This window comes from Cibotium barometz, chromosome 19 (genome assembly GCF_041138505.1).
Source record: "Cibotium barometz isolate CiBa-2024 chromosome 19, ASM4113850v1, whole genome shotgun sequence".
NCBI classification, from domain to species: domain Eukaryota; kingdom Viridiplantae; phylum Streptophyta; class Polypodiopsida; order Cyatheales; family Cibotiaceae; genus Cibotium; species Cibotium barometz.
The window spans coordinates 25,367,534-25,392,474 of NC_141064.1; the positions used below are offsets into that span (position 1 = coordinate 25,367,534).

General features: G+C 40.5%; 1 protein-coding gene across 1 annotated transcript; it reads left to right on the forward strand.

The window, feature by feature from the left end:
• The first annotated feature begins 13,021 nt into the window (after positions 1-13,021).
• LOC147628372 (uncharacterized) lies at positions 13,022-24,757 on the forward strand. The gene is made up of 6 exons (XM_086813455.1): positions 13,022-13,211; positions 19,415-19,454; positions 19,582-19,662; positions 19,801-19,990; positions 23,650-23,917; positions 24,102-24,757. The coding sequence occupies exons 1-6, from the start codon at positions 13,158-13,160 to the stop codon at positions 24,309-24,311; spliced, it is 843 nt and encodes a 280-aa protein (XP_086669581.1). The 5' UTR covers positions 13,022-13,157; the 3' UTR covers positions 24,312-24,757.
• Positions 24,758-24,941: the final 184 nt, after the last annotated feature.

The window sequence follows — 24,941 nt, forward strand, 5'->3', positions numbered from 1 at the left end:
CCATATCCATTCATATCCATTCACATCGTCCTACATCCATTCACATCATTCCATATCTAATCACATCCATTCACATCGTCCTACATCCATTCACCTCATTCCATATCCATTCACATCATATCACATCCATTTACATCATATCGCATCCATTCACATTATATCGCATCCATTTACATCATTCCATTCACATCATATCGCATCCATTCACATTATATCGCATCCATTTACATCCATTCACATCATTCCATTCACATCATATCGCATCCATTCACATTATATCACATCCATTTACATCCATTCACATCATTTACATCCATTCACATCATTCCATATCCAATCACATCCATTCACATCATCCCATATCCATTCACATCCATGTTTTCTCGATGTATTCATATGAATATTTTCACATTCTTTCTCAAATTTCTCAAGATAAAATATGCTCAATATTCTTCTTTTTTGAATAAAAGGTTCATGGGATTTACAAAATCAATTATACCCATATTTCCTCTTTTATTATAAACACTAATCCATTTATCTAAATGAATCATTTTCATAATTTTCATAAATTGAATGATTCTAGAAAATTTGTGCATAACCTTCTTTATTTTTTTGATAATTGAATAATGCTAAAAACTTTACTTTTAGCATAAAATTTATTATGCATAAATTCATTCTCTAATGATATAAATTTTTCCATAGCTTCCCCATATTTTCTAAGAAATGATAATACTCAAAATTTCACTTTTAAATAAATAAAAATACCCATATTTTGAAAGCATGCTAGTAACTTCCCAGATGAAAGAGGAGGTTCTAAAACCTATTTTCCATCGCTGTCTCAAGAAGAAAAAATTTTATGAAAAATTTTCTCTGTTTTGCGCATGTTTTTGATGGTGTTCCAAAAGGAATTTTAAAAAACTCTGTATGAGAGATTTGTAGTATTTTTGGAGCACTACAACTTTATTTCCCTGAGTTATTCGTGATTTTGTCATTTAGACCATTAAAAAGTAGCCCAAATATGGTTCGATGTCGTTTTCACGCAGTTTTTTTTACGATTTTTTGTAATTTTGGGCTATTTTTTGTCTCGATTTTCGGGTTGAATTTTGAGGCTGCTAGTCAGAGGCCAAAACGATCGATTTTGACTTTGGATGGCTAAGACCAAAGTTGAAGAGCTTGATTGTCAAATTTATGATGAGCCCTAGAGCACCTTCATCGGATTCACGCTTTAGAAGATGTAAGCCTCCAAACAGGTTTTTTTTTTTGGCCGACGGACACCCTTTTGTATCGTGAACTAACAGGGGGCAGTTCACAGCGTGAAGTGGATTTCACAAATTTTATCAATTTTGATTGATTTGTTTTTGGGCGTGAACGAAGTGTTTCACGCCGTGAAGCGAACTTCGCGGGGGAAAATTAAATTTGATTTTTTTTTTTGCGTGAATGAAGTGTTTCACGCCATGAAGCAGACTTCATGGAAAAATTAAATTTGATTTTTTGTTTGGCATGAACGAAGTGTTTCATGCCGTGAAACCTTAGCGTTTCACGCCGTGAACTGGTCTTCAGAGAAAAATTAAATTTGATTTTTTTTGGTGTGAATGAAGTGTTTCATGCCGTGAAACCTTAGCGTTTCATGCCGTGAACCAGACTTCAAGGAAAAATTAAATTTGATTTTTTTTTGGGCGCATGAATGAAGTCTTTCACGCCGTGGAACCGGACTTCACGGAAAAATTAAATTTAATTTTTTTGGGCGTGAACTCTGAGGACATGAAACCTTAGGCCGTGAAAGTGTAGAAATGATTCACAACGTGAACCATTTTTTTAATTTTGTTTTTGGGCATGAAACCTTAGGCCGTGAAAGTGCTGAAATGGCATTTTTTGATTTTTTTAAATGAGTAGTGAGAAATACAAATTTCCTTTTTTGGGGAAATATTTTTTTGAATTTAAAATTAAGGAGATATGGGCATTTTTTGAAAAGGTAAGTGGGAATCAAAAAAGTCAACCTTTTTATGACACCCCTTACACCCTTCATAAATGACCCCCAAAATGGACAATTTGACAACTCATGAGAATCTACTCATTGAAGGCTCATTAGCCTTAATGAGTTATTTAAGGAAGTGATTAAAAATTAATCACAGATTAATCCTTAGTTAGTGTAGGCCTATACTTGATTAGGTTAGTGTATATTAGGGTAAATCTCATCGAATCTCCATCTCTCTTTCTTCCATGAGTAATTAAGATAGAGTGTCACGTCTTGGAGTCTCATTAGGGGCAGATCACACGGCCAAATGGTGTGAGAAATGGCCCATTTCTGCTTGACATCAGTGCCCGTGAGTGGTGTGAGAAAAAATCAACACGGAATCATCAAAAGTAGTGATTTTGTTTTTGAAAAATGGAAAAACTACTTGAATCTTACAAACCCACCCTCCAAAACCACGAAAAGCTGGCAAAACCACTTAGTATTTTTACAAAACGGCCCTACAAAACTACCATATCCTGGAGTCAATGGAACGTGCACCTACTTTTCTTGGAACTACGATTTGTGCATGGCCTGGAGCCATGGTCACCAGAGGTCAGAAATGTGCACATTTTGGCCTCTGTGTGATCTGCCTCTTAGAGAAATGGAGTGGTGAAGAAGAAAAGAAACTACAAAGATTAGTATATCTACCAAACGATAGTGGCAGTTATTTCGCACAAAGCTTGCACATCGCAGTTAGTAGCTTTTAAAGGATTATAGTTCCTTAGCTTGTTAATGCATCTACAATAGTACATGGGTTTATACCTCTATCAAATCCACATAGCCACGTATCAAAAGGAACTAGCTTAACTAAAGCCATTGTTCCTCTAACATATGAACAAGACAAAAAAATAGAACCTTCTCACATCCCTAAAGAATATAAACCATACTTCAATCCTCCAACAAGCCTCCTTGGAGATTTAACCATTAGTTCTCTCTAGTGTAAAATCTCTTTTTATATTCAAGAGTTTGCATGGCCCCATCATGGACACTAACCAATGTGGGCATGCCAAAACCATTCTCATTCTGATTGGCATCAGCTCTACGAAATACTTTGTTTTATTTGAGAACTCATCATCTACGAATACTTCATTTTATTTAATGTGAGAACAAGTATCATCTACTTGGGCATTTCTATTTGGGCGTTATGCAACATTCTTATATGTATCACTTTTACTTGGACTGCATTGGCTTTTGCAAAAGGACTCCATTGGCCTTCAAATTCATGTCTTTATGGGAAATAATGTTTCCACATGGATCCTCATCAAACAATGCTTTATTGACATGGTTTTGACCTCTTTAATGACAAAGCTTCTTATTGACTTCACCTAACAAAGAGAAAGGCTTTCAAAATTCAAATCCCTTGTATTTTAAGGGATTTATTTCCCATTTGCAATATAGTCAAGCTTGTACGCCAAGGCTGCTATGTAAGACTACCATTCCTTCTTTAGTGTAGCTAAGTTGTAGGGTCTATGAAAAGTTAGGATTATCTTTCATCAATTATAGTAAGGTGGGAGATTGGGTCCAAGATTATACACTACAAACACAATGAAGATTATAAATCTCCTCAAGGAAGACAACAACAATCAAGGGAAATAAGAGACTACTTTTAAGCCCAATGGCTATTTACAAGGTCCTCCTAAAAGTGTTGGGGTAATTTACAAGGAAAGTTTTTTTTAAAATTACCCGACATTGTTAGTTTTTAAGTGGGGTTTGAAAAATGTTTGCCAAAATGCACTACATATTAGCACATCAGATAAAAATTTTAAAAGATTTACATGAGGTTTGTATACTTTCATATACCTAGAAAACATATTTTATCTCTCGCTAATCTATATTCACACCATGATAATTGGTTCTTATTTTCTTTAACCTTGGTAACAATTACTTTGAGCTCTTATCTAGGATTACTAGATCAAGGGGAGATGTTGAGATTTTGATATGATCCTTTCATGACTGGAGAGGGAGCATGTTTTCTTTTTATTTGTGTGTGTTTAATTACAAGTCACAAAAGGTTATTTGTCACATTGGTGACAAATCTAGAAAATGATTAAAAAGTTTTAAATGAGTTGTATGGTTAGTGATACATTTATGAAGGTGAAGGAGGTAGAGGTTACTATAAAATAATGTATTTCTTTAGGTAGTTTGAGCTTGATCAATTCAATTATTTTATTTAGAGGCTCCTTATTATATTTAAGCCTTCTTTTTAGTGTAATTATGTGTTCGTCACCTTTATTAATCAATCATGTGTTTAATCATCATATTTTAATCTCCTTAGATCCAAGTCTTAATTATGTGTTCATCACCTTTATTAATCAATCATGTGTTTAATCATCATATTTAAATCTCCTTAGATCCAAGTTTTAACTTTGGAAATATTTGGGAAGCCAATATTACATTAAGCTTAAGCATGTTAGCACCAATCCTTGTCATATGGCACATTGGTTTCCTTACCATGCTATGTCACCCACGTATCTCAAGGCACATCAATGTAGGTTCCTAATTAGGTTCTCTTGCCAATACTTATTGCATTGCTAAACCCATGCCATGAGGCTTCTCAATCTCTATTTTCTCTTTGAATTTATGTCCTTTTTGTGGATATATTCAACCCAACATAGTTTTTCCTCATGTGGGATTATTTCATCCAAAGCAGATTTGCAAGTAATAATATGCAAGACTTTGACTTCTACACACAAGCAACTAGTTAGAGCAAAAACTTAGCTCAACATTGGAGCAATTTGTAAACAAATGGAGGGAGAAGTAAGCACTAAATTTGTTACAAGAGCATCTCAGTTGTTCCATTCCCCAAAGGAGGGGTTTTATAAAAAGATTATTCTTATCATTTTCTACAAGAGTGTCTCGATAGTTCCATCCCCCAAAGGAGGGGTTTTATGAAAAGATTATTCTTATAATTTAAATTGGTCAAGGCATGTGATTTTAAGGGTCTAAAACTACACATGCTTTTAAAGTGTTGGAGTATCAACCTTTCTTTCCTCATCACATAGCTCATAATTTAGTGAATTCTTGTTACACTACTTAAGACTTAATGATCATTTCAAATGGGTGATAATGAAGTTAAAATCTATGGGGTAGTGTGCCATCCTTGATGCTTGTGGGTTATCTTGTTGTGTGTCCTTCCTTCTTGTTTCCTTATGGAACATTGAGGATTTTTTAATAGGTTGTACATGTACACTCTCTCTAAGGCACTTTATGGAATGCTCATATTATGTCCCATGCTTGGACATAAAATGGATAGTATTAGAGGTCGGAGGTCGACTGTACATGGTTCTTACTGGAGAACCGGTTCATAGGGCTATATATTTGGGTTTGTAGCTCATTTGTGGAGAGTTCTCATGTGGACTCTCATTGTGGAGAGTTCTTATGTGGACTTTGCCTTGGGGGTGCGGCCTCCCAACAAGGAACCCATCAGCTTGTGATGCCCACTAGCTAGCCACACTAGTGTAAGGTTCCTCCCTCTAGCTTTTGAGATGTAAAGGTGTAAAAAACCTCCCCTTCAATTTTTGTAATCATCCCCTATTTTAGAATGCAAGAAAATATTATTTTCCCTTGTTTTTGACCTAGAGAGAGAAAATATTCTAGAGAGAGGTAATATAAAATTGAGATATTTTTGAATACAAAGTTTCTCCTTATATTTAAGATGAATTTCCTTGAAACAGAAGTTCAAAAAGAATTTTTCAATGTGCATTAGAAATTAATTGAATATGTGTATAAGAGACCTTAGCCTAAGGGTTAACATTTTCAGAAATTTTTTATTAAGGTCCAAATAAGGTTCTAAAGGGCCAATAGGATTAATACAAGTGTTGAGATGAAAAAAATACAAAGAATAAAAGAAAATCCCCCAAAAATGAGTAAATGTTCACATAAGATCAAGAGTTGACTAAGTACTGGGTTTATTAGTTAAAAATTGAGGTTTATTAGTAAAAAAATCAATTTTTGACACCTCAGGAGTGGGGAAGGGGGCTCATGAAGGAGGCACCTTTTTCTCATCATTGCCTTGCATTTTTAATTCCAAAAATGAGATATTTTTATCTCTCCTCTCTCCTCCTACAAACTGGATAAAAAAGTGAGCCAAACTGGTCCAAATCTTGTTCAAAAAATGAGATATTTTTATCTCTCCTCCTACAAACTGGATAAAAAAGTGAGCCAAACTGGTCCAAATCTTGTTCAAACTGAAGTTGGAAACCTCTAGAACCCAATTGAACTTGGTTAGTGACCTCCCTCACCTATAAAGAGACCCTCATTCCTTTGTACTTTCATCTTTTTGTATTTACATGCCAGTATTATCTTCATTTTAGTGTAATTTTATTATCCCTCTATTTTGCCTCTACTTTGGGAAGCTTTGGAGCTTCACAAATCTCCATCCTCTCTTGGAGATTACCCTCCCCATCTTGGTGGCCAAGTTTGCCTTGTGGGATTTACTTCTTTTTAAAAGAATCAAGCCAAAAATCAAGGGTAAGCCTTAATCCATGGTGTTTTTCTATCTTTCTCAATGATAATCTTCTTCCCAACCCCTCTAATGCTTGGAAAGCTTTAAAATCAATGGTTTTTTCTTAAAATCAAAGGCTTGATAAGCTAGAGAAGAAGATTAAATATTTTTATGATTTTAATCTAGTTAAAAATGATGATTAATTCTTTTGAGCTTGTTTATGATTAAGAAAAACCATATTAATTCATTTTAAGACTGAAAGAGAGTTATGCTAATATTTTTGTAAGTATTTTCATATAATAATGATGAATGGATATTTTAAGAATAATCAAAAGGTTTAAATATAATTATGTTTATAATTATGCTATATATGCATAAAATTTTAGTTTAAAAGAGGAGTTCCTATCACATTTCAATTATGAGTATTTATTTAAGATTAGAAAATTAAACATTCTCTGAAATTGCAGCGAAGCTATGGCAAATTTTTTCAGAAAAAAGATGAATCTTATTTTTATGCATAAATTTAATAATATAAAAAGAGGAATACCCATCATATTCTAGGCATAACCATTTTTATGCTAAAAGAATGATTTTTGTTATATTTATGAAAAATACGTTTATAGTATTTATGCAAATATTGTTTAATTAGAGAAAAGAGAAATTTTTGTTATACTTATTTTTACATGCATAAAAATTTAGATGCAAAAAGGGAAATTTCCACGATGTTCTAGGTACAAACATTTTGAATATTAAAAGAGAAATTTTTGGCACTTTTCCAAAAAATTATCTCAGATGTTCACGTGCATCTAGCGCCTACGCTAGGGCAAACAGACACTCGTTTGACCCAATGAAGAGAACGCCAGGCCTCTTAAGGTTGTAATGGACTAAAAAGCAAAAAAAAAACCACATGTGTGCTTGCTCATTAATGAGCAATTAGGCAATCAGACATGGCAACGATAGAGAGATTGTCAGGAATCACACAAGGATTGGACCCAATGGCTGACATCTTGGAGCCATTGAGATCTATACCCCAAATTCACCTCCCAATACCATTGGCCATGCCTATAACAAGTGTGTCATTGAGGATTATACCCCCTGTCACTTCAATCCCACCGGGCTTTGGTCCTTTACCTAACATCTCCACAAATCTTATAGGTACCAACTCTTTTCAACCCCTGGATGCCCACACCTTAGATATACCGACTAGTTTAGGAAGGGGGGTAACCCAAGGACTCTGTGAGTCTCTCCCAAACAAGAGCACTCACATACAGCCTTAGTGACTCATACAGAAATATGGCCATATAAATTTCCAAAATCATGGGCAAATACGATGGAGCAACAAATCCTGTTCAATTCATACAAATGTTTGAATAGAGATGTCAAGCCTTTGGAAATCCCAACTATCCCACCAAGGTACATGTGTTGAACCTATGCTTAGAGGGAAAGGCTACTCGATGGTTCATCACATTGATGTCGGCAATCAAGACCAACTTCACAACCTTGAAAACAGCCTTTTCCATGGCTTTTCCAGACAAGGTGATCGGTGGAGTGCAGCAAAAGAACTCTATTCAATTGAGCGTAAACCAAATGAATCCATTAGAGACTTTATCCTTTGGATTAAACTCTTAGACTCACAATGTGAGTCATGGGAAAAATTAAACGATTTTCAATTGAAGAGATGTCTCATGATGGGCTTAGAGAAAAAGAGCTTACACAACTTGATCATTGTCTCCAACCCGGAAACATTTAATCAATGTTGTAAAGAAGCAGTACGTTTAGATGACAACATGCTAGAAGATGATTATGCTACGAGTTGTTCCTCATCTAAACCAAGTGAAGCAATGGCAAAAGAAAGATTGAACTCGGAATTGTCATTCCTTGAATTCTATGTAGCCTTGCTTAAAAGCTTTCAATCGACATCTCTAAGAGAAGATGAGCTCCTTCAAAATCAAACATCCTTAATGCCTCTACAAGTGAGGAACGAAATGCCTTGTGTTAAGTGCAATCACTATGACCATCCTAATCCCCATTGTGCATACAAGGCTCTTGTTTTTCTATACTGTATATATTGTAAATCCCTCGATCATGATACTACAAAGTGTCCCAATTCATCAACAATTGAATCAAAACCTCCATCTCCCGTGAACCAAACAGAAACAGTCCAAAGGGTAGAAACTGCTCAGGAAGCAGTTAATCAAACACTTCAACGTTTCTATTGTCGTGGACCTCACAAAATGACAGACTGCACAGTTTGGAATACTTCCATGCCCATAGTCACTAAAATTTTGCACCCCATGTGTGAACGATGTAGCATTGATCACATGTTCCAAGATTTCCCAAGACGGGTTGCAACAATGCAACTTGTCTCACAAAATGCAACTCTTAACATCTTAGTTTGGAATACTTCCATGCCCATAGTCACTGACACCTTGCAACCAATGTGTGAACGATGTGGCATTGATCACATGTGCCAAGATTGCCCAAGACGAGTTGCTTCAATGCACCTTGTCTCACAAAATATAACTCTTAATATCTTAAGTGTACAAAATGGGCAATTGTCCACGGTACCCTTGAATGTGCTTACACATTTACAAGCCAGGGCACGACAAATAGTAAAAAAGAATGTAAAGACAACACCTCAACATGGGTAGAAGAACATGCTTTAAAACAGAACCCAAAAGAGAAAACAAAACCTTTTAAAACCAAGAAAAACAAGGGACAACAAACTATCGAAACCAAGGTCGAATTAAAAGACAAGGAAAAGGAGTCTATACATGACATAAACCCAAAAAGAGATATAAACATAAAAGAGCCAAAAGCTATACATGATGCAGAAGCATCCATATCAAAAGACACAACACAAACCACAACACCCATATGTGCAACACACGGAATACAAAAACTCAAAAGAGAATTCAATCTCATTACATGGGCAAACATAATGAAAAACTAACAAACCAAAGGAAGTTAGAGAATGAAACAAGTTCTAGTACATCACTAAGTGAGGTGAGACAAGTTCTTACTCTTTGTTCAGTGCACCACATAGACCAATCAAGAAACTAGAACCCACCCAACCACCCATAATAATCACATGACATATATGGAACGCAAAAAGCAAGCTTAGGAGAGCATGCTTAGCTTGGTTGAATGTCTTACAGGGTCACCGGTTGTGACTGAGCCTCACAATGCCAATCCTAAAAGAGCAACCAAAATATAAAGCCTAGATGAGTACCGCTTTCCCTTTCAAGAGGAAGACATACTCTCTACACAGAAGAGTCAATTGAAACAGACTATACGAACTATAGGCTTGAGAAAGCACGTGAGGAATTCGATACTTCCCTTACAAGATTAAAACAATCTCTCAAAACCTCATTCGAAGGAATGCTCTTCTCTCATAATAAAGCCAACATCACATCAACACTTGCACCTTTAATGGCTCAACCTGAGTTATACAAGGACATAACGAACTCCATAAAACAATACTGTGAGGATTCGCAAGTTTCCAAAACAGCCCTCATTAATTCTCAGAGGGCCAAGTGTGCCAGTATACACATTGGGTACTCTTGAAAAAGCTAAGACCCAAATAGAGGGTGAAAGTGAATAGGAATATGAAACAGACACAGGATCTAAAGCTGAAACAATAACCGAAACACCCATGGTTCCTTTGGAAGATTCTATCATGGTATGGTTGGATTTCCCTACAGGCAATGATGTTCAGCGCGCAAACGCACATTGATTAGTCCTCAAGCTAGTCATAACATTGTACAATAGACACTTGGGTGTCATTGGGACAACCTAAACTCATCCCTACAAGCAATAGTCTTGCAAGAGGAGCCAATGGACAAAACATTGAAGTTCCATGTTCCTTTAGATACACTACTCAAACAATCGATGGCGATATGGAATTTACATTCCATGTTACCTTGAATCCCTTGAGTATGATGTCGTCTTTGGTGGACCTTGGATAAGTGAATCATTGTATTTACTAGATGAATCCATGTAAACAGTCACCTTGAACACTCTTTGCAGGCAATGTACAATTGCTATTACGGGAGGAAGAAACCTTGTAGGAGCTGGGGCTTCCAACATATCTTACTGAAAAGATCCCTAGGATTTTCATTGGATTGGAAATTGCAAATAAGATCACCACAGCTTAAGCATTGCTTTATCAACACGAGAACACAATCTCATGACCCTCGATCTATGGGATTTGTTAGGTCAACCAACACTCATGGCACATCCTGAAAGGATTACCTTTACACAAGACTTGAACATGCCATGTCTGGGGTACTTTGAACATACAATGTATATTGAAACTAACCCCCTCACTTGCAAGTTTTTTGTGGTTGAGTATGTGTTCGAAGCAGATTTAATCTTGGGACATAAATGGATTGTTGCTACCCAAGCACCACTGTGCTTTGCTAACAATAGAGTCATCATGATGGTCAACGACAAAAAGTTGGCAATACCATATTGCCACGAAGAGGATCTAACTTTAATGGATTTCTATGATGCGGAACGTAAAAGGATACAAGCCTCTTCCACAAAAGCTCCTCTACATAATGACCTACCATTTGCGTCAACAACCAACTCCGATAAAGCCTCTACTCCCTCAACCCCATCCTCACCTACAAAGTTCAATGCCAAAACCTCGTAAATCAGCTTCGTGAAGAAGTTCCCAGAGCCCAACCATCTATCTCTAACAGGGAACTCAAAGGAAAGACCCCGGAGCCTATGCATTTTCATCGACAAACCTCAACAAAGGAGACAACCACATGCTCAAAGGCCTCGTCATCCGACGGCCACTCCACAAGAGACTCTAACCTTATCATCATCAACAATGCCCATGATTCTCAAACCCACAACCAACACCAGCCAAAGTCAAGGCCCCAAACCTTCCACATCAACCCTAAAGAAAACTCCACCAAGACTCCCACAATCACGATATCTTAATAGTATCAAAATGTGGGTGGAGAAGCAGCTACTTGCAGCTCAAGGTTACTATGAAGGTGCCAATCAAATTTGGGTGCCTCAATAGTCAAAACCTCTTCCTCAATGAAGAACTCGAAAGCCAAGGAAGAAGAAGAGTACTCTACAACACCGTCCACAAAAGCCTATGCGAGCTCCTCAAAGAGCTCTACCAATGCAACAAGTGTGGGTAGCAAAAACACTGCTGCTGCAAGCACAAGGATACTACCAAAGAAATACCAAAGCTTGGGTCCCCAAGTACATCACAAAGTCCCCTAAGCTTACACAAAGAAGAAAGCATCAACACCAAGCACATCGGCAACCAAATTACAGTGTTCGTCAAAGATGGGTACCTGTGTATGTACTTCAACAACAAGGATACTATGATGGTAATTCCATCATATGGTTGCCAAAATCGAACAATGTGAAGAAAACCTCACCACCGACTTCAACCCCAACAACTTCACCTATAGTTCGACAAGAATGGAGGCCCAAGTAATAGCAAGCAAATCCCTCAACCACTCTCGTGCATTCAGACCAACATAAGAGCTTGTCTGTTCAAGCAAACAATCAGCAGTTTTTCCTATTGCCTCGACATCATTTCAGCATCAAATTCAAGAAGTAATACTTAGGAGCGCATCAATAATAGAATAACAATGCTCTTGTCACCCCTCTGGAAGTAAGAAATGAGCGCATAAGAAGCTGTTGCTTGCAAATCGTGACATAGATGACCCATAAAATAAAAATAAAAAGAGTCAAAATCTACAAATTCATAGAATTCCATATCACGGCTTAAGAACTTGCACTTTCACGAGTTAAGCCTCATCACGGATTAAGCCATATCACACAAACTAGAAGATGGTACTTGAAAGAGAAGCATATGAAATACACTGTTGTGGCTTTTATAGAAAACCCAATAGGGACTAGACCCACTATAAAGATTTGGTCAGGCAAAGGAGATGTGTTGGAAAAGCAGACTCCAAGAGGATGCACCACAGAGGCTTTAATGGAGGTTTGTGTTTTGCTGGCTTATAAAATATCTTGGGATTTTGTAAATGAAGATGAGAGATGGAATTTGCTATGCAGGTTGCTAAACAATGAAGAATAGAGATGTGGGCACTAGGAATAAATACGTGGCATCAGGGATTTATTTTGATGTAATGATCTTGTGATATATATATATATATATATATATATATATATATATATATATATATATATATATATATATATTTGGTCCCAAAAAAAAAGAGAAAAGCTATGGGTGAATGCATGCAAATATAAAGAATATTGAGGGTCATCATTTCATTGCCTTAAATAGAGTGGATATGGAAGGTCATCATTTCATTGACTTTTTCAAGCATTAATCATTATATACTAAAATGAAACCTTAGAAAAACTCTCTTATTCTTGAAAATGTCACGACTATATTTAATGAAAATGCAAAAAAAAACATTTTGGTGCCAAATTTTGGCTAGGCGGGGTAAGGGTTTTATCACACAAGGTGTGAATTATTGCAACCACTTCCGGATCGTGTGGCAAGGCCAAATCAGTGTGAAGCCAGCCAAAGTATATAAGACCGACAAGAAACAAACACGCAGATTTCCTATTTGCTATAAGAAGCCTCCTCCGTTGTTGTTGTCGTCGTCTCCTCCTCCTCCTCCTCCTCCTCCCTCGCAGCAGACAGAAATAAGTACAGCGCCGATTAGAGGATCTCGAACTTATCGAAGTATGTCGACGGGCTACACACACCTGGGGACCGAGAGTGTGTCCGGATCTGTGCCGGTGGGCTCCCTCTCTCTCTCTCTCCATGAATCCCTAATAAGCTAACAAATATCTTCGTAGATAAGCTGTTAACCTGCATTCCATATTTAACACTGTTTGCCGTGAAATTCTTGTCATCCTGGCGGACAAGCGGTTTATGTTTCTGCAGATCAGATAGATCTATGCATTTGTTGCCCTCAACATGGTAGTAAGAAAACATAAAAGTTGATAAGGTTCTTCAGATGAAAAACCTTTTCATAAAAAAGGAAGCTCCTTGGAGCATTTAATGTGTTTTTGTTTTCAGCACGGGTACTTTTCACTATAGTGGTGAGTTTCGTTGAATCTCAGGGTAGGTTCAGACGTGGAACCTATCCAGGCTCGTTAGATGAATCACACGGTTTTCAGAGGGCACTGCACCCTGATATACTTGCTTCCGTCAGAATTATGATCTTTTTGGCAGTTGAGGGAGGAGTCTGAACACTAATTCTATGCTCCTTTAGTCTTGGAAGGACCCTGGCAAGTCGGAATACATGTGTAGAAGCCCTTAGCCTCATCATCATACATGACATTTTTCTAATGGGCAGCCTACGTTGGTTTTAATGCAGTCATACTCTTTGATGGATGGCCAATCATTATGATGAATTAAGAAGAAAACATCAAGCTGCACTGGAGGGCATGGCAGGGCCACGAGGCAGGCTTCTGTCTCGTGCCCTGCCACCCTCCCCAAAAGTGGGGCCCTGGGAGATTAGAGAAGACCTATGTCAATCCACCAGTGACCTCTCTTGCATGTGGGATCAACCAGGCACCCCAAAGGCGGCATGTGATGAGCCCAAGGAACCGACACTACCGAAGGAGCAGACACTACTAGGCTTGGAGGTTGGTGGGCTTGAGGTGGAAGGGGACCAAGTTCCAACCCACCAGGTGCCATGTGGCTCAACCACCCCCCCCCCTTCTCCCCAAGAAGGTGAGATGGAGAGGAGGATAGGAATCGTAGGAGAGGTTGGTGGGCTTGAGGTGGAAGGGGTCCACCACACCTCTTACAAGGGTTCACACATTAATGTGTGTTTACAAGGTTAAGGGTGCCCATTGGCTGGGTTGTGCGTCCCCTGCTTGTGAACTGGACACATCATAGCAGGCAGTCCCATGAAAACAAGTCATGCGAAAACAATTTCAAGCAGGTAGAGATGTGGCATTATGCAATGGATATATCTCCCGTTTTTGGAACCTAGAAATAGTAGGTCTTTCTGAGCATGGAAATGGCTCGGTGGGAAGCCTAAATTGGGATCCCTAATAGTGGGTTCCATGTCCTGGCCACGCTATGGGTGACACACTGGCCTTAGTACGGGCTTGGGCGACACGAAACTCCCTGGCCTCCCATACCTTGGCATGAAATAGGGGAAAAAACCTCTTGGGTGGCCAAATGGTGAGAGCAGCATGGCCACCTGCCTGGTTGCCTATGAGAGCCAAAAGCTCGGTGGTGTTGAGTTGCAGTATTCCACATATGACCAGGAGTTGTTTGCAGTGCTTCTCGCCCTTCGGAAGTGGCCCCACTATTTGATTGGTTTAGAGTTTTGGATTTGTACAGATCACTAGTCTCTCAGATATTTGTTGACACAATCATAGCAAGACTTGTCTCCCCGCTAGTTTACGATGGTGGCAGACCAGGTGGTTCAGGATTTGGACTAGTCACCAGCTATTGCAACAAGTTCGTGAAGAAATATGGAATGTGTAGACAAAGCAAGTCTACGCGGCTGACAAACATCTCGGGATAATACCTTCAAAGAAGGAGATGGATTTTATTTGAAGATCATGAGGCTACGGCTTAAATAATTTTGGGAAAGTTGCTTCCAAACTAGCTTCAATGAATAAAGGTATTCAAGATTATCAAGAACCTCAGTGATGTAGTCTTCAAGTTGGAGTTACCAAGCTATTGGAGAATGCATCCGGTGTTTCATTCGAGCAACCTTGTAGAGTATCATGGGTGCGAGCTGAGCGCTCCACCAGATGAGGATGAACTCGAGTTGGCGGATGACAGAGGATTGTAGAAGGTCTTAGTATGGGAGCATGTTGTTTTGCATAAGTACAAGTGGGGTTCTCGTCGAAAGTAGCTCCAGTGGTGATAGCTACCCAATCCAGCAAGCAGTTTGGTTTGATGAGGATCAGTTCACGGATGAGTCTTGCCCGTTGTTGAGGGTTGATGAAGAGGCCATGCAGCTGAGGACAAGTGTGTTACAAGTAGGGGAGAATGTGGCACAGCTACAAGTATGCAGGGCACAGCTAGACGTCAAATAACAGTTGAAGGCAGAGTTGAATAGTGCAGAGGACATGTGGCACTGCCATGTGGCAATGATGACGTGGTGGTGATGATGTGGCAGTCGGGTACAAGTGGGCGACAACAGTATTACCGACCGACAAGGAGCATTTGTGCATATATATATGTGGGTAGCCAAATTGTCATATTCATGTGCTTTCCGTAGTGTTGGGCTTCACGTAGCATTTTGTTGTAGTAGGTGAAGTTCTAGCCAGGATTGTAGAGTAGGTCACAGGGCTGTGTAGGCGAAGTGCTAGCGAGGAATGTACAACATGTCATAGGGAGTGATTTGACGTCTTCATTCTCAGCCACATCTTGTACTACTTCTTTCTTGTACATAATACAGAGTAGTAGTTTAGGACTCTATGCTACGTGTGTGATTCCGCCGCACTGTCCTTGTATCTCTGGAAAACCCTAGCATAGAGGCACAAGTGTTCCACACAAGCTATCTGATTTACCTATTGATTGTCGACATACATGTCCGGTGGCCGGCACATGGTCTAATAAGCTGCCTAGGCAGTTGTACTGTAACACGTAGAAGCTCTGGGGGTCTTCTTTCAGCCCTAAACACCACTGAGAACATGCTGATGCAAAAACGCAGACAGAAGGGAGAGAGAGAGAGAGAGAGAGAGAGAGAGCGAGAGCGAGAGCGAGAGAGAGAGAGAGAGAGAGAGAGAGAGAGCTAGAAATTCAGTATATTAATATGGTACAAAAAGGTACCCTACATCTACAGCCATAGGCTGCCTTTCATAAAAGGTGGAATACACCCAAAATCATCCTAATGCTGGACCCACTCCATAAGGGAGTGAATGATCTATCCAATGATGTGACATGTGAGGGCTTAAGACCGTAGTAATCACAACCTTAGTCTAACTAAACTGCACTTAATGATATTTAAGAGAGAGACAAATATGTGTCAATGCAATGCAGCTATATTATATGATGAATGCGGTTACAATGAGATCTAAATGGATCTATACTGCTGAATATGATGATATGCTATATGAACTGCTGTCCACTATCTTTCCCTTGTCTTCTGGGAAGGAAACGCTGAAGGGATGCTTTGGAACAGATGCTATGCTGACCTGATGATGAAACGCAGATGCCCTTCAACATGGGAAGGTGGATGCTCCATGCGTTTGCAGATCTGATGGCTGAACTGAACTGAATGCTGATGCGTTTGCTGAAGATGATGCTGATGATGATGCGTTGGCTGGAAATGCTGCTCCCAAAGCTTCTTGGAGGAGATGCGTTGAAGAACACCCTGCTGAATGCTGCTATGATGAGCTTGAAGTGCTGAATGGAGAGGCGCCTATATATATATGGGTGAGGGGGTTGGTCGGCCAGCATTAATGCAGTCGGCCAGCTGCTGAATGTCCACGACTGGCCATAAATGCCATAAATGCCAGTCGGCTGGTCATAAATGGTGTCGTGCTGATTTTGGTGATAAAACACCCTCATATATGCCTGAATGATGCCTGATAACTCCTGATGATGCTAAAATGATGCCATGTCACTGTACACCTGAATGGTGTGCACGTGACATTCCCCGCTGCTAAACTGTTGCTGGGTGGTATACCTGGCAACCTTCGACTCCTCTGTGATCCTTCTCCTCCGAACCACTGCCCCCTTCTGTCTTCTGCTGTCGAGACTGAGGTCGTCTGCAGGAGTGAAATCCTTCGAGCCAAGACTCCATGTACTGCGGGAACTGAACGGCAAATGCTGCTAAAACTGCCTGGAAATACCTGAGTCACCCTTGACTTGCCTGCTACCATCTCCGTCGTACCTGAAGCTCTGAACCTCCTGAGGCGATGTTGGAGCAAACTTCCATCTTCTGTGGAAGAGAAACCCCCTGCTGCTGCCAGTTGAAGCCCAAAACTTATGTCCTCCTTTGATGATGGATGTCATTCTTTCCCAGAGAGTTCATGGGCAACATGTATGCCTTGCAGATGCAAGATGGACTGCTAAGATGACTGCTAAGATGACTGCTATGCAAGCCATGCGCAACCCTATATGCTGTGCAAGAATGTAGATGGATGGGTTACTGATGCATACCTAAGGGAAAATCCCTAAGGGTGGCTTGCAAAATTTTGAGAACTGGGTTTAATTGTGCGGAAGCGATAAAAATGATGTCTGACTGAATGACTGATGAACTGAACATGCTCTAAGGCTGGTTACCCTGTAACGCTCTGATACCAATGTGACATGTGAGGGCTTAAGACCGTAGTAATCACAACCTTAGTCTAACTAAACTGCACTTAATGATATTTAAGAGATAGACAAATATGTGTCAATGCAATGCAGCTATATTATATGATGAATGCGGTTACAATGAGATCCAAATGGATCTATACTGCTGAATATGATGATATGCTATATGAACTGCTGTCCACTATCTTTCCCTCGTCTCCTGGGAAGGAAACGCTGAAGGGATGCTTTGGAACAGATGCTATGCTGACCTGATGATGAAACGCAGATGCCCTTCAACACGGGAAGGTGGATGCTCCATGCGTTTGCAGATCTGATGGCTGAACTGAACTGAATGCTGATGGGTTTGCTGAAGATGATGCTGATGATGATGCGTTGGCTGGAAATGCTGCTCCCAAAGCTTCCTGGAGGAGATGCGTTGGAGAACACCCTGCTGAATGCTGCTATGATGAGCTTGAAGTGCTGAATGGAGAGGCGCCTATTATATATGGGTGAGGGGGTTGGTCGGCCAGCATTAATGCAGTCGGCCAGCTGCTGAATGTCCACGACTGGCCATAAATGCCATAAATGCCAGTCGGCTGGTCATAAATGGTGTCGTGCTGATTTTGGTGATAAAACACCCTCATATATGCCTGAATGATGCCTGATAACTCTTGATGATGCTAATGATGCTAAAATGATGCCATGTCACTGTACACCTGAATGGTGTGCACGTGACAAATGAGCACATGTGCTATTTATAGTCTCTTGGACACTTGGTATGCAGCAGTCGGCCAGCCGACTGGTCTTTGAAATCATAAGCATTTATGCACCTGCAGCCGCCTTTGCTTTGTTTCAGCCGACAGCCTTTTGTTTCAGCCGACAGCTCCTGCTTTGCTCTGGTACAGCCGACAGTACCCTCTTGCAGCCGACAGGTCATCCTTGTCCCCTTCTCCTAGTCCACACTAGCCAAAACAGCACCTTATGCTCCAAGTCTTGGTTCTAATGCTCTTTTTCTGGCTGCCTCTTCTGGACCAGCATCTGAGAATGTCCATGGCATTTTATGCACATGACATGTACATTCCCCAACTCCATCACATTGATTGACTAACTGGCCTCTATAGCCTACTATGATGGTGACTGGTCCCTGGACTAAGGCTCACAAAATGCCTAATGCACATCACTAAATTGACGACTGTGGGGTATTTCGGAGTTAGTTTGGAATCTAGTCAAGTGTCCTTAGTGGTGTGAACACCCTTTTATTTATGGTCAAGAGATAAGGCCTTGGTGCCTATCAAAGCATGTATTTGGGTGGATGCATTATCATACTGAATATCATTTGAGTTGTGCAAACTGGCTCTCTTGGCTTGAGCATCTCTCCCTCTCTTTCTCTCTCTCCTTGCTTCACATCTCGTCTACACACTCCACCATGATGATGATAGTTCATCCTCCATAGCTGTATGTGTGATCCTGTGATATCCAATAGACTTGCACTTTACAGTACAGATATGTCCATGCAACACCCAAGTGCAATGGATGCACGTGACACCCTCCGATCTTCAAACCAACTCATGCATAAGTTATGTTTCCATTGCATCACTTTACTAGCTTTTACAAATTCTTTTTTTTTTTGGGGGCTCTTTTTGGTGTCCTTTTTTCTACTTTGTCGCCCCAGTATATAAAATTTTACAATTTTGTTATCTGAAGTTTGAACGTGTGCTCACAGGTTGCGGTAGGGGGTGATCACATGGTTTTACCTTTTCCAGGTCTGACCCTGTCATATATATATATATATATATATCATCGTAAATCCTCGTATACTTTTTTGCATTATTTGTTGAGAGAGGAGGATATCCACTAGGAACATCAAAAAGCTGTGATGGCTGTTTGCAGAATCAAAGCTACAAGCCTTCTCACCAAGTGAAACTAAAGGCAAGCTTACGGGGACTTATCGGCCTCCAACAGATGCTGATGGTATAAATTTTATATCCTAATGTTTTTGCATCAAGGCTCTTTGATCAACTGCAGTGTTGATAATCTTAAGTATTTTTTGTTCTGCTGCACATTGGAATTCTTATCAGGTGCTGTTGGTTTTTTCTGATCATATGGCAGATTCCTTCTCCAAACCAGCATCAGGGACTCATCAAGAAGGAGAATCCAGAGGTTGGCAAGGGTTTTTTAGCGTCACTCGTTTCAGTCCTTATTTTAACGTGGACACGTCTGATGTCTTGGAAAGGATCCGTGATTCTCTTCTCCCATACAAAGGGGACTTTGTGGAGAAAACGGGCCATAACCCAGACATGTAAGTGTAGAGAAATCGTTTTTGAGGATTCTATACAAGGTTGCGTTACGATGAGAAAACTGCTAAGTAACCCGAGTGCTTACGTGAGAAAAAAATAATAACATCAAAAGAAAGATCAAAAGAAGTTGTTTTCTTTGCTTTGAAGGTTCGCAGTGATGGGCTATACTGTGTTATGCCACAAGTAGATGATTACGCAGGGATCTGTTATCAAATGAAGTAGTGTATTGTGAAATGCTCATACATGCTTCAACCTTGCGGAAAAGAAAAATATAGCAAAATGACAATGCCTAAGATCAGGCTCCTTGGAAAAGCATTATGACATGGATGGGCTTCTCTTAGGAGTGGATTCATGGGGGCTCTGGTCTCTACTCCTCGGCATCGGTGCATCGCAGGGCACCGATTCAAGGTCTTAGGCTTCTCTCCGATCTCTCTCACCCCTATTTTGTTCTTAGTTGTGGCTGAGGTGGTGTACTTTCTTGAACTTAGGATACATTCTTGATTACAGATGGTGAAGAATAGTACATAGGATTTTAGCAGGCTGTCTTTGAGCCTCGTATGTTATCTGAGGCTATAGATACTTTTTTTATATATAGCTCCTAGAAATGTTGAGCCCAATTAGAAAGGTCCCCCCTTTTCAACTAGAGTTTACTTGTAGTTTCAATTGTAAACAAAACAGTTCATAAAGAGAATACACAATTCACCTCCCTTCATTAATGCTATGTGTATGGATTTCATGGACAGTGTCCATGAAGACTTCAATGACACGGACTCTACAGAGGTGGCGACCCGTAGGGTGTCCAAGGACTATATGGGCAGCTCCCATGGAGATTTTGGCTTGGACACGTACACGATGGTGTCCAATGAGGGATCTTGGTGTACAAGATGGTCAGATGGGAGACTTTTCAAGTCAACAAGTGCATGTGCATGTGCATGTTTGCATGCTGTGTGGATACTGTTTTTGTTCGTGTGAATTCATTTTTTTGCTCTGGACATTGCCTGTGAATGTCCATTGGACCATGGACATCTGGACTCCCTGTGGACGTGTGTATTGCCCTGTTTGGAACTAAAGTAGTCTCTTTTAGGTTTTGCAAGTGGAAAGTGCGCACACATAACCCTTTTATGTTTTATAAGCTTTTATTTACGCATTACATAAATGGAAACGACACAAGTTATATTATTTATAACCAGTCCACAAACAAGGCGTTCGTTGACCTGAGTGAACAAAGGTAGAAGGTATGACCACGTGTGAATACAACAGCCTATAATGATGTGGGTACTGTTGTATGTGAACCGGCCTCGGTCTTCAAACAAAACCAAATGGCGGTGCAAAAACAAACTTGCGCACAAAACACTTCAACACCTTTGAGGACCAAGAAAAAGGAAAACAAACAGGGGGAGCTAGAGTGCTCCTGAGAACAGGACACGGACATCGATTGGCCCCAAAATGCAGTGGCGCCCCTTGCGGTATTTCTTTAATTGATTATAAGCGAGCTTTGATTACAATAAGGCTGGAAACTCAGCCGTCACAGTAGAACTCCCGAAGCCTGCAAAGACCCTGTATCATGGGCAAGGTTGTACCAAACATGTGTCCATTCCTGTACCTTCTGCCTGCATGTGACCTATCTCCTAGAGAACCATAAACATGTTTCCTTGAGAAACCTACGACCTGTTTCCCGTGAAACCCTTTGTCCTATTTCCATATAGAACCATTCACAGCACCATTCAACAACAGTGCCAACAACGGCATACACCTAGTTACCTGTTCCCTCATGAAACATCTGGAAACATAGAGATGCCCATAACTGTAGGTCCCTCTGTCCCTTTCCAGCAGGAAGAAAACGATTTGCTCCATGAGCATGCAGCCATGCGAGCTTGCATCACTCCCATGCCAAGGAACACATTCAAGTGACCTGAACTTGCAGCTAACCAAAACATCCCATAAACAATCTCAAAACAGTCCCGGCTATGCGTCTCCTTCAGCCCGCTCCTTCCAAGAGAGGGAGAAAGACAGAGAGAGACTTGCTCAGCCTGCGCCTCTTTCCTGCAATGGCCTGCAGTCTTGGCTGCCTTTTATGGGAGAGAAAGAGGGAGATAAAACAATCCTGCACCTCCTGTGTTCAGCCCGCACCTCCCCTCCTGAAACGGCCTGCAGTCCTGGCTGCCTTCTATGGGAGAGGGAGAGGGAGATATAAAAAAAGTCCTGCGCCTACAGTCCAGCCCTTGCCTGCTGCTGTCCAGCTGGACACAACGCTCCTTGCTCCCCCCCCGTTTTTCTGCAGCCAGCCGCTTGTAAACTCCCCGACTAGCCTTCCAAAGGCGTGTGGAGGCCCCCAGCGTACAGCCGACTCTGGCCAGAGAAAGAAAGCCCTATGTGCTGTTCAGAAGGAGGCCTGTCTTTTCAGCCGCCAGCCCCTCCATAAGCATGTCCCCCCCCACCCTCAACATGCAGTCCAGTCCTCCGTGTGCCAAGCAAAAGAGAGAGAGAGAGAGAGAGAGAGAGAGAGAGAGAACATGTGCTGTCGCTTCAGCCCGCCAGCCCTTCTTTAGAAAAATTACATGCGACGTGTCATGCGTGCCCTGCCCGCCAGGAAAAGCCACCTCCATGCTGCAGCCCAACTTCCTCATAAAAAGGGTCTCCCCCAGGAATAGCGTAACCCCTCCAAGGGCCACCAAAGGTTTTAAAACCTTTTAAATTAAAATTTCTTTGTCCCCTTCACACTTGGGGTTGTCCACACATGGGTTTCCTTTAACTCCAAACTGATGCCATTCACACTGTCCACCATGTCCCCGTGCACACCTGCATACTGGCGAGAGAAAAACACAGGGTCGTGACATGTATGTTTTGGACGATCAGCAGCAGTAGGTACGACCAGCGCTTGTGTGTGTACAACAGCTAGCACAACAATATGGCAGCAAGAACAGGGTACGGACAACAGGCGGCCTTGTCTTGTGTGATGCGCAAAAGTATTTCCTTGTTTGAGAGAGAGAGAGCCCAGGGTAGTGGGCCATGCATCTACCCCCTGCCAAGTGTTTACCTAAGTGTGTGGGGTGCCCACACCACACCAAATGCCCAAAGTGAGATAGGTGTCCTTGTCCTTTGGCATGCTAAGCTTTAAATCGTTATAACATACCAAGCTTTTAAATAAACTAAAGTATAAAACCCATACTCACCACCTGTTCCCATGTGTAACGGTTCAATGGACACATGAAATTTTTTGCGTTGAGGTGGCATACTTATGCAGATTCTCATCAAATCAATTTGAAAATAAATCCCATTGATTTTATATGTCACCTTGAAATGTTTGGACAGGAAATGATACTTGATTGATTTGAAACGCTTGCTTATATTCCCTTTCTGTATTGCTCTTCATTGCATTAATGCTGTATAAACTTTAAAACCACAACCCAGAAGCCATCAGCTTCTAATCATATAACAACAGAGTTAACCAAAGGATTTTTCTTGATATCTAATAATCAACCTCGTGTTTATGTTTTTTCAATGATTAAGTTGATTGCTGGAAGGGAACCTATACATAAGTCAGCTTTTTGTTTGATTGTTGTCTCTAAAAATATTTTGATCATTCCTTGGACAGTCGCATGATACGTAATTTTTCTATGTTTCTAATCATTGCCTCATTTTCTTTTTTCTTTTTCTACAGATATGGGCCTTTCTGGATCTGTACCACCTTGATCTTTGTTGCAGCAGCGCTAGGCAACTTTGCAGCCTATCTTTCTCACAAGCTGAAGGATGAAGCTTGGAAGTACGATATCAATAAAGTAACCTGGTCTGCAGGCATGTTTTATGGATATGAGTTCTTTGTGCCATTGGCATTATATTTTCTTCTCAACTATTTTGGAGTTACATCTGGGCTGGTACAGCTATGGTGCTTGTATGGTTACTCTCTCTTCATCTTCATTCCAGCATCGGTAAGCTCACTTTGCATGACTTCCATGTGGAGTGTGTACCCCATTCCTGCCCTTGTTGTAAATAGCTACTTATACTCCTTTAGGTGCTGCTAGAGTTAAAGAATCTTTATTATCGTGAGTATGTATGCATTGGAAGTATGGTTTATAGCTTGATACTGATGGTTCTTTCAATGGTGGTGGGCAGTTTCTCACTGCAGTGCCGATAGAGATTTTCAGATGGATCATTGTCGGGTTGGCGGGCTTTGCTTCTGCAACCTTTGTTGCTCTCAACATGAGGTCGCACATCAAAAGCCAGAGTGAGAGATGGCTATTGATTGTGGCCGGCACCTTCTTTCTTCAATTGGGCATGGCAGTGGTGCTGAAGTTGTATCTCTTCTCTTCACTCTTTGATTAGAATTTTTTCTATTGATGCCAAAGAGTGGGATCCTTCACGTCTGCACATCATAATGAGGTCACACGTCCAAAGAAAAAGTGATTTATTGGTATATGAGTAATATTTGTGATAGGCACTATTCGTGCTGAAGGTGCGAATTTTTGACGGTCCTAGAAGTCTAAACCCTGCCTTTACAGAAGAGGTTCGAGACACTTTATTGGTCACTGGCATTCTTCAACACAAACCTCTATGCTCTACAGCTGTGATACTATGCCACGGCATGAATTAGAATGGGGTTCAACATCAAATAGTAGATGTAAGATTCAGATGAAAGCACATCTTTTGTTATCACGTCTGCGAAGCTACCAGTGGCAGACACGTGTTCCCCACAACATGGTCCTGTCATGTTTGTATGTACGATGCTTTTGATTGATTGTGATGTGCTACCCAAAAATCTTCTTTTTACTGCTGCTTTTGTATGGCACGTTATATTGAGTGATTAGGAAAGCAAGTGAGACATAATCCATCCATCAGAGATTTCTTGCATACACGCACTAGAGCGCTTAACGCGATACATTAAAATAGAACAAAAAAAAAATGGCACTATATAGCAATTATGATTTCCATCTCAAAAATGCATTTAAGATAATT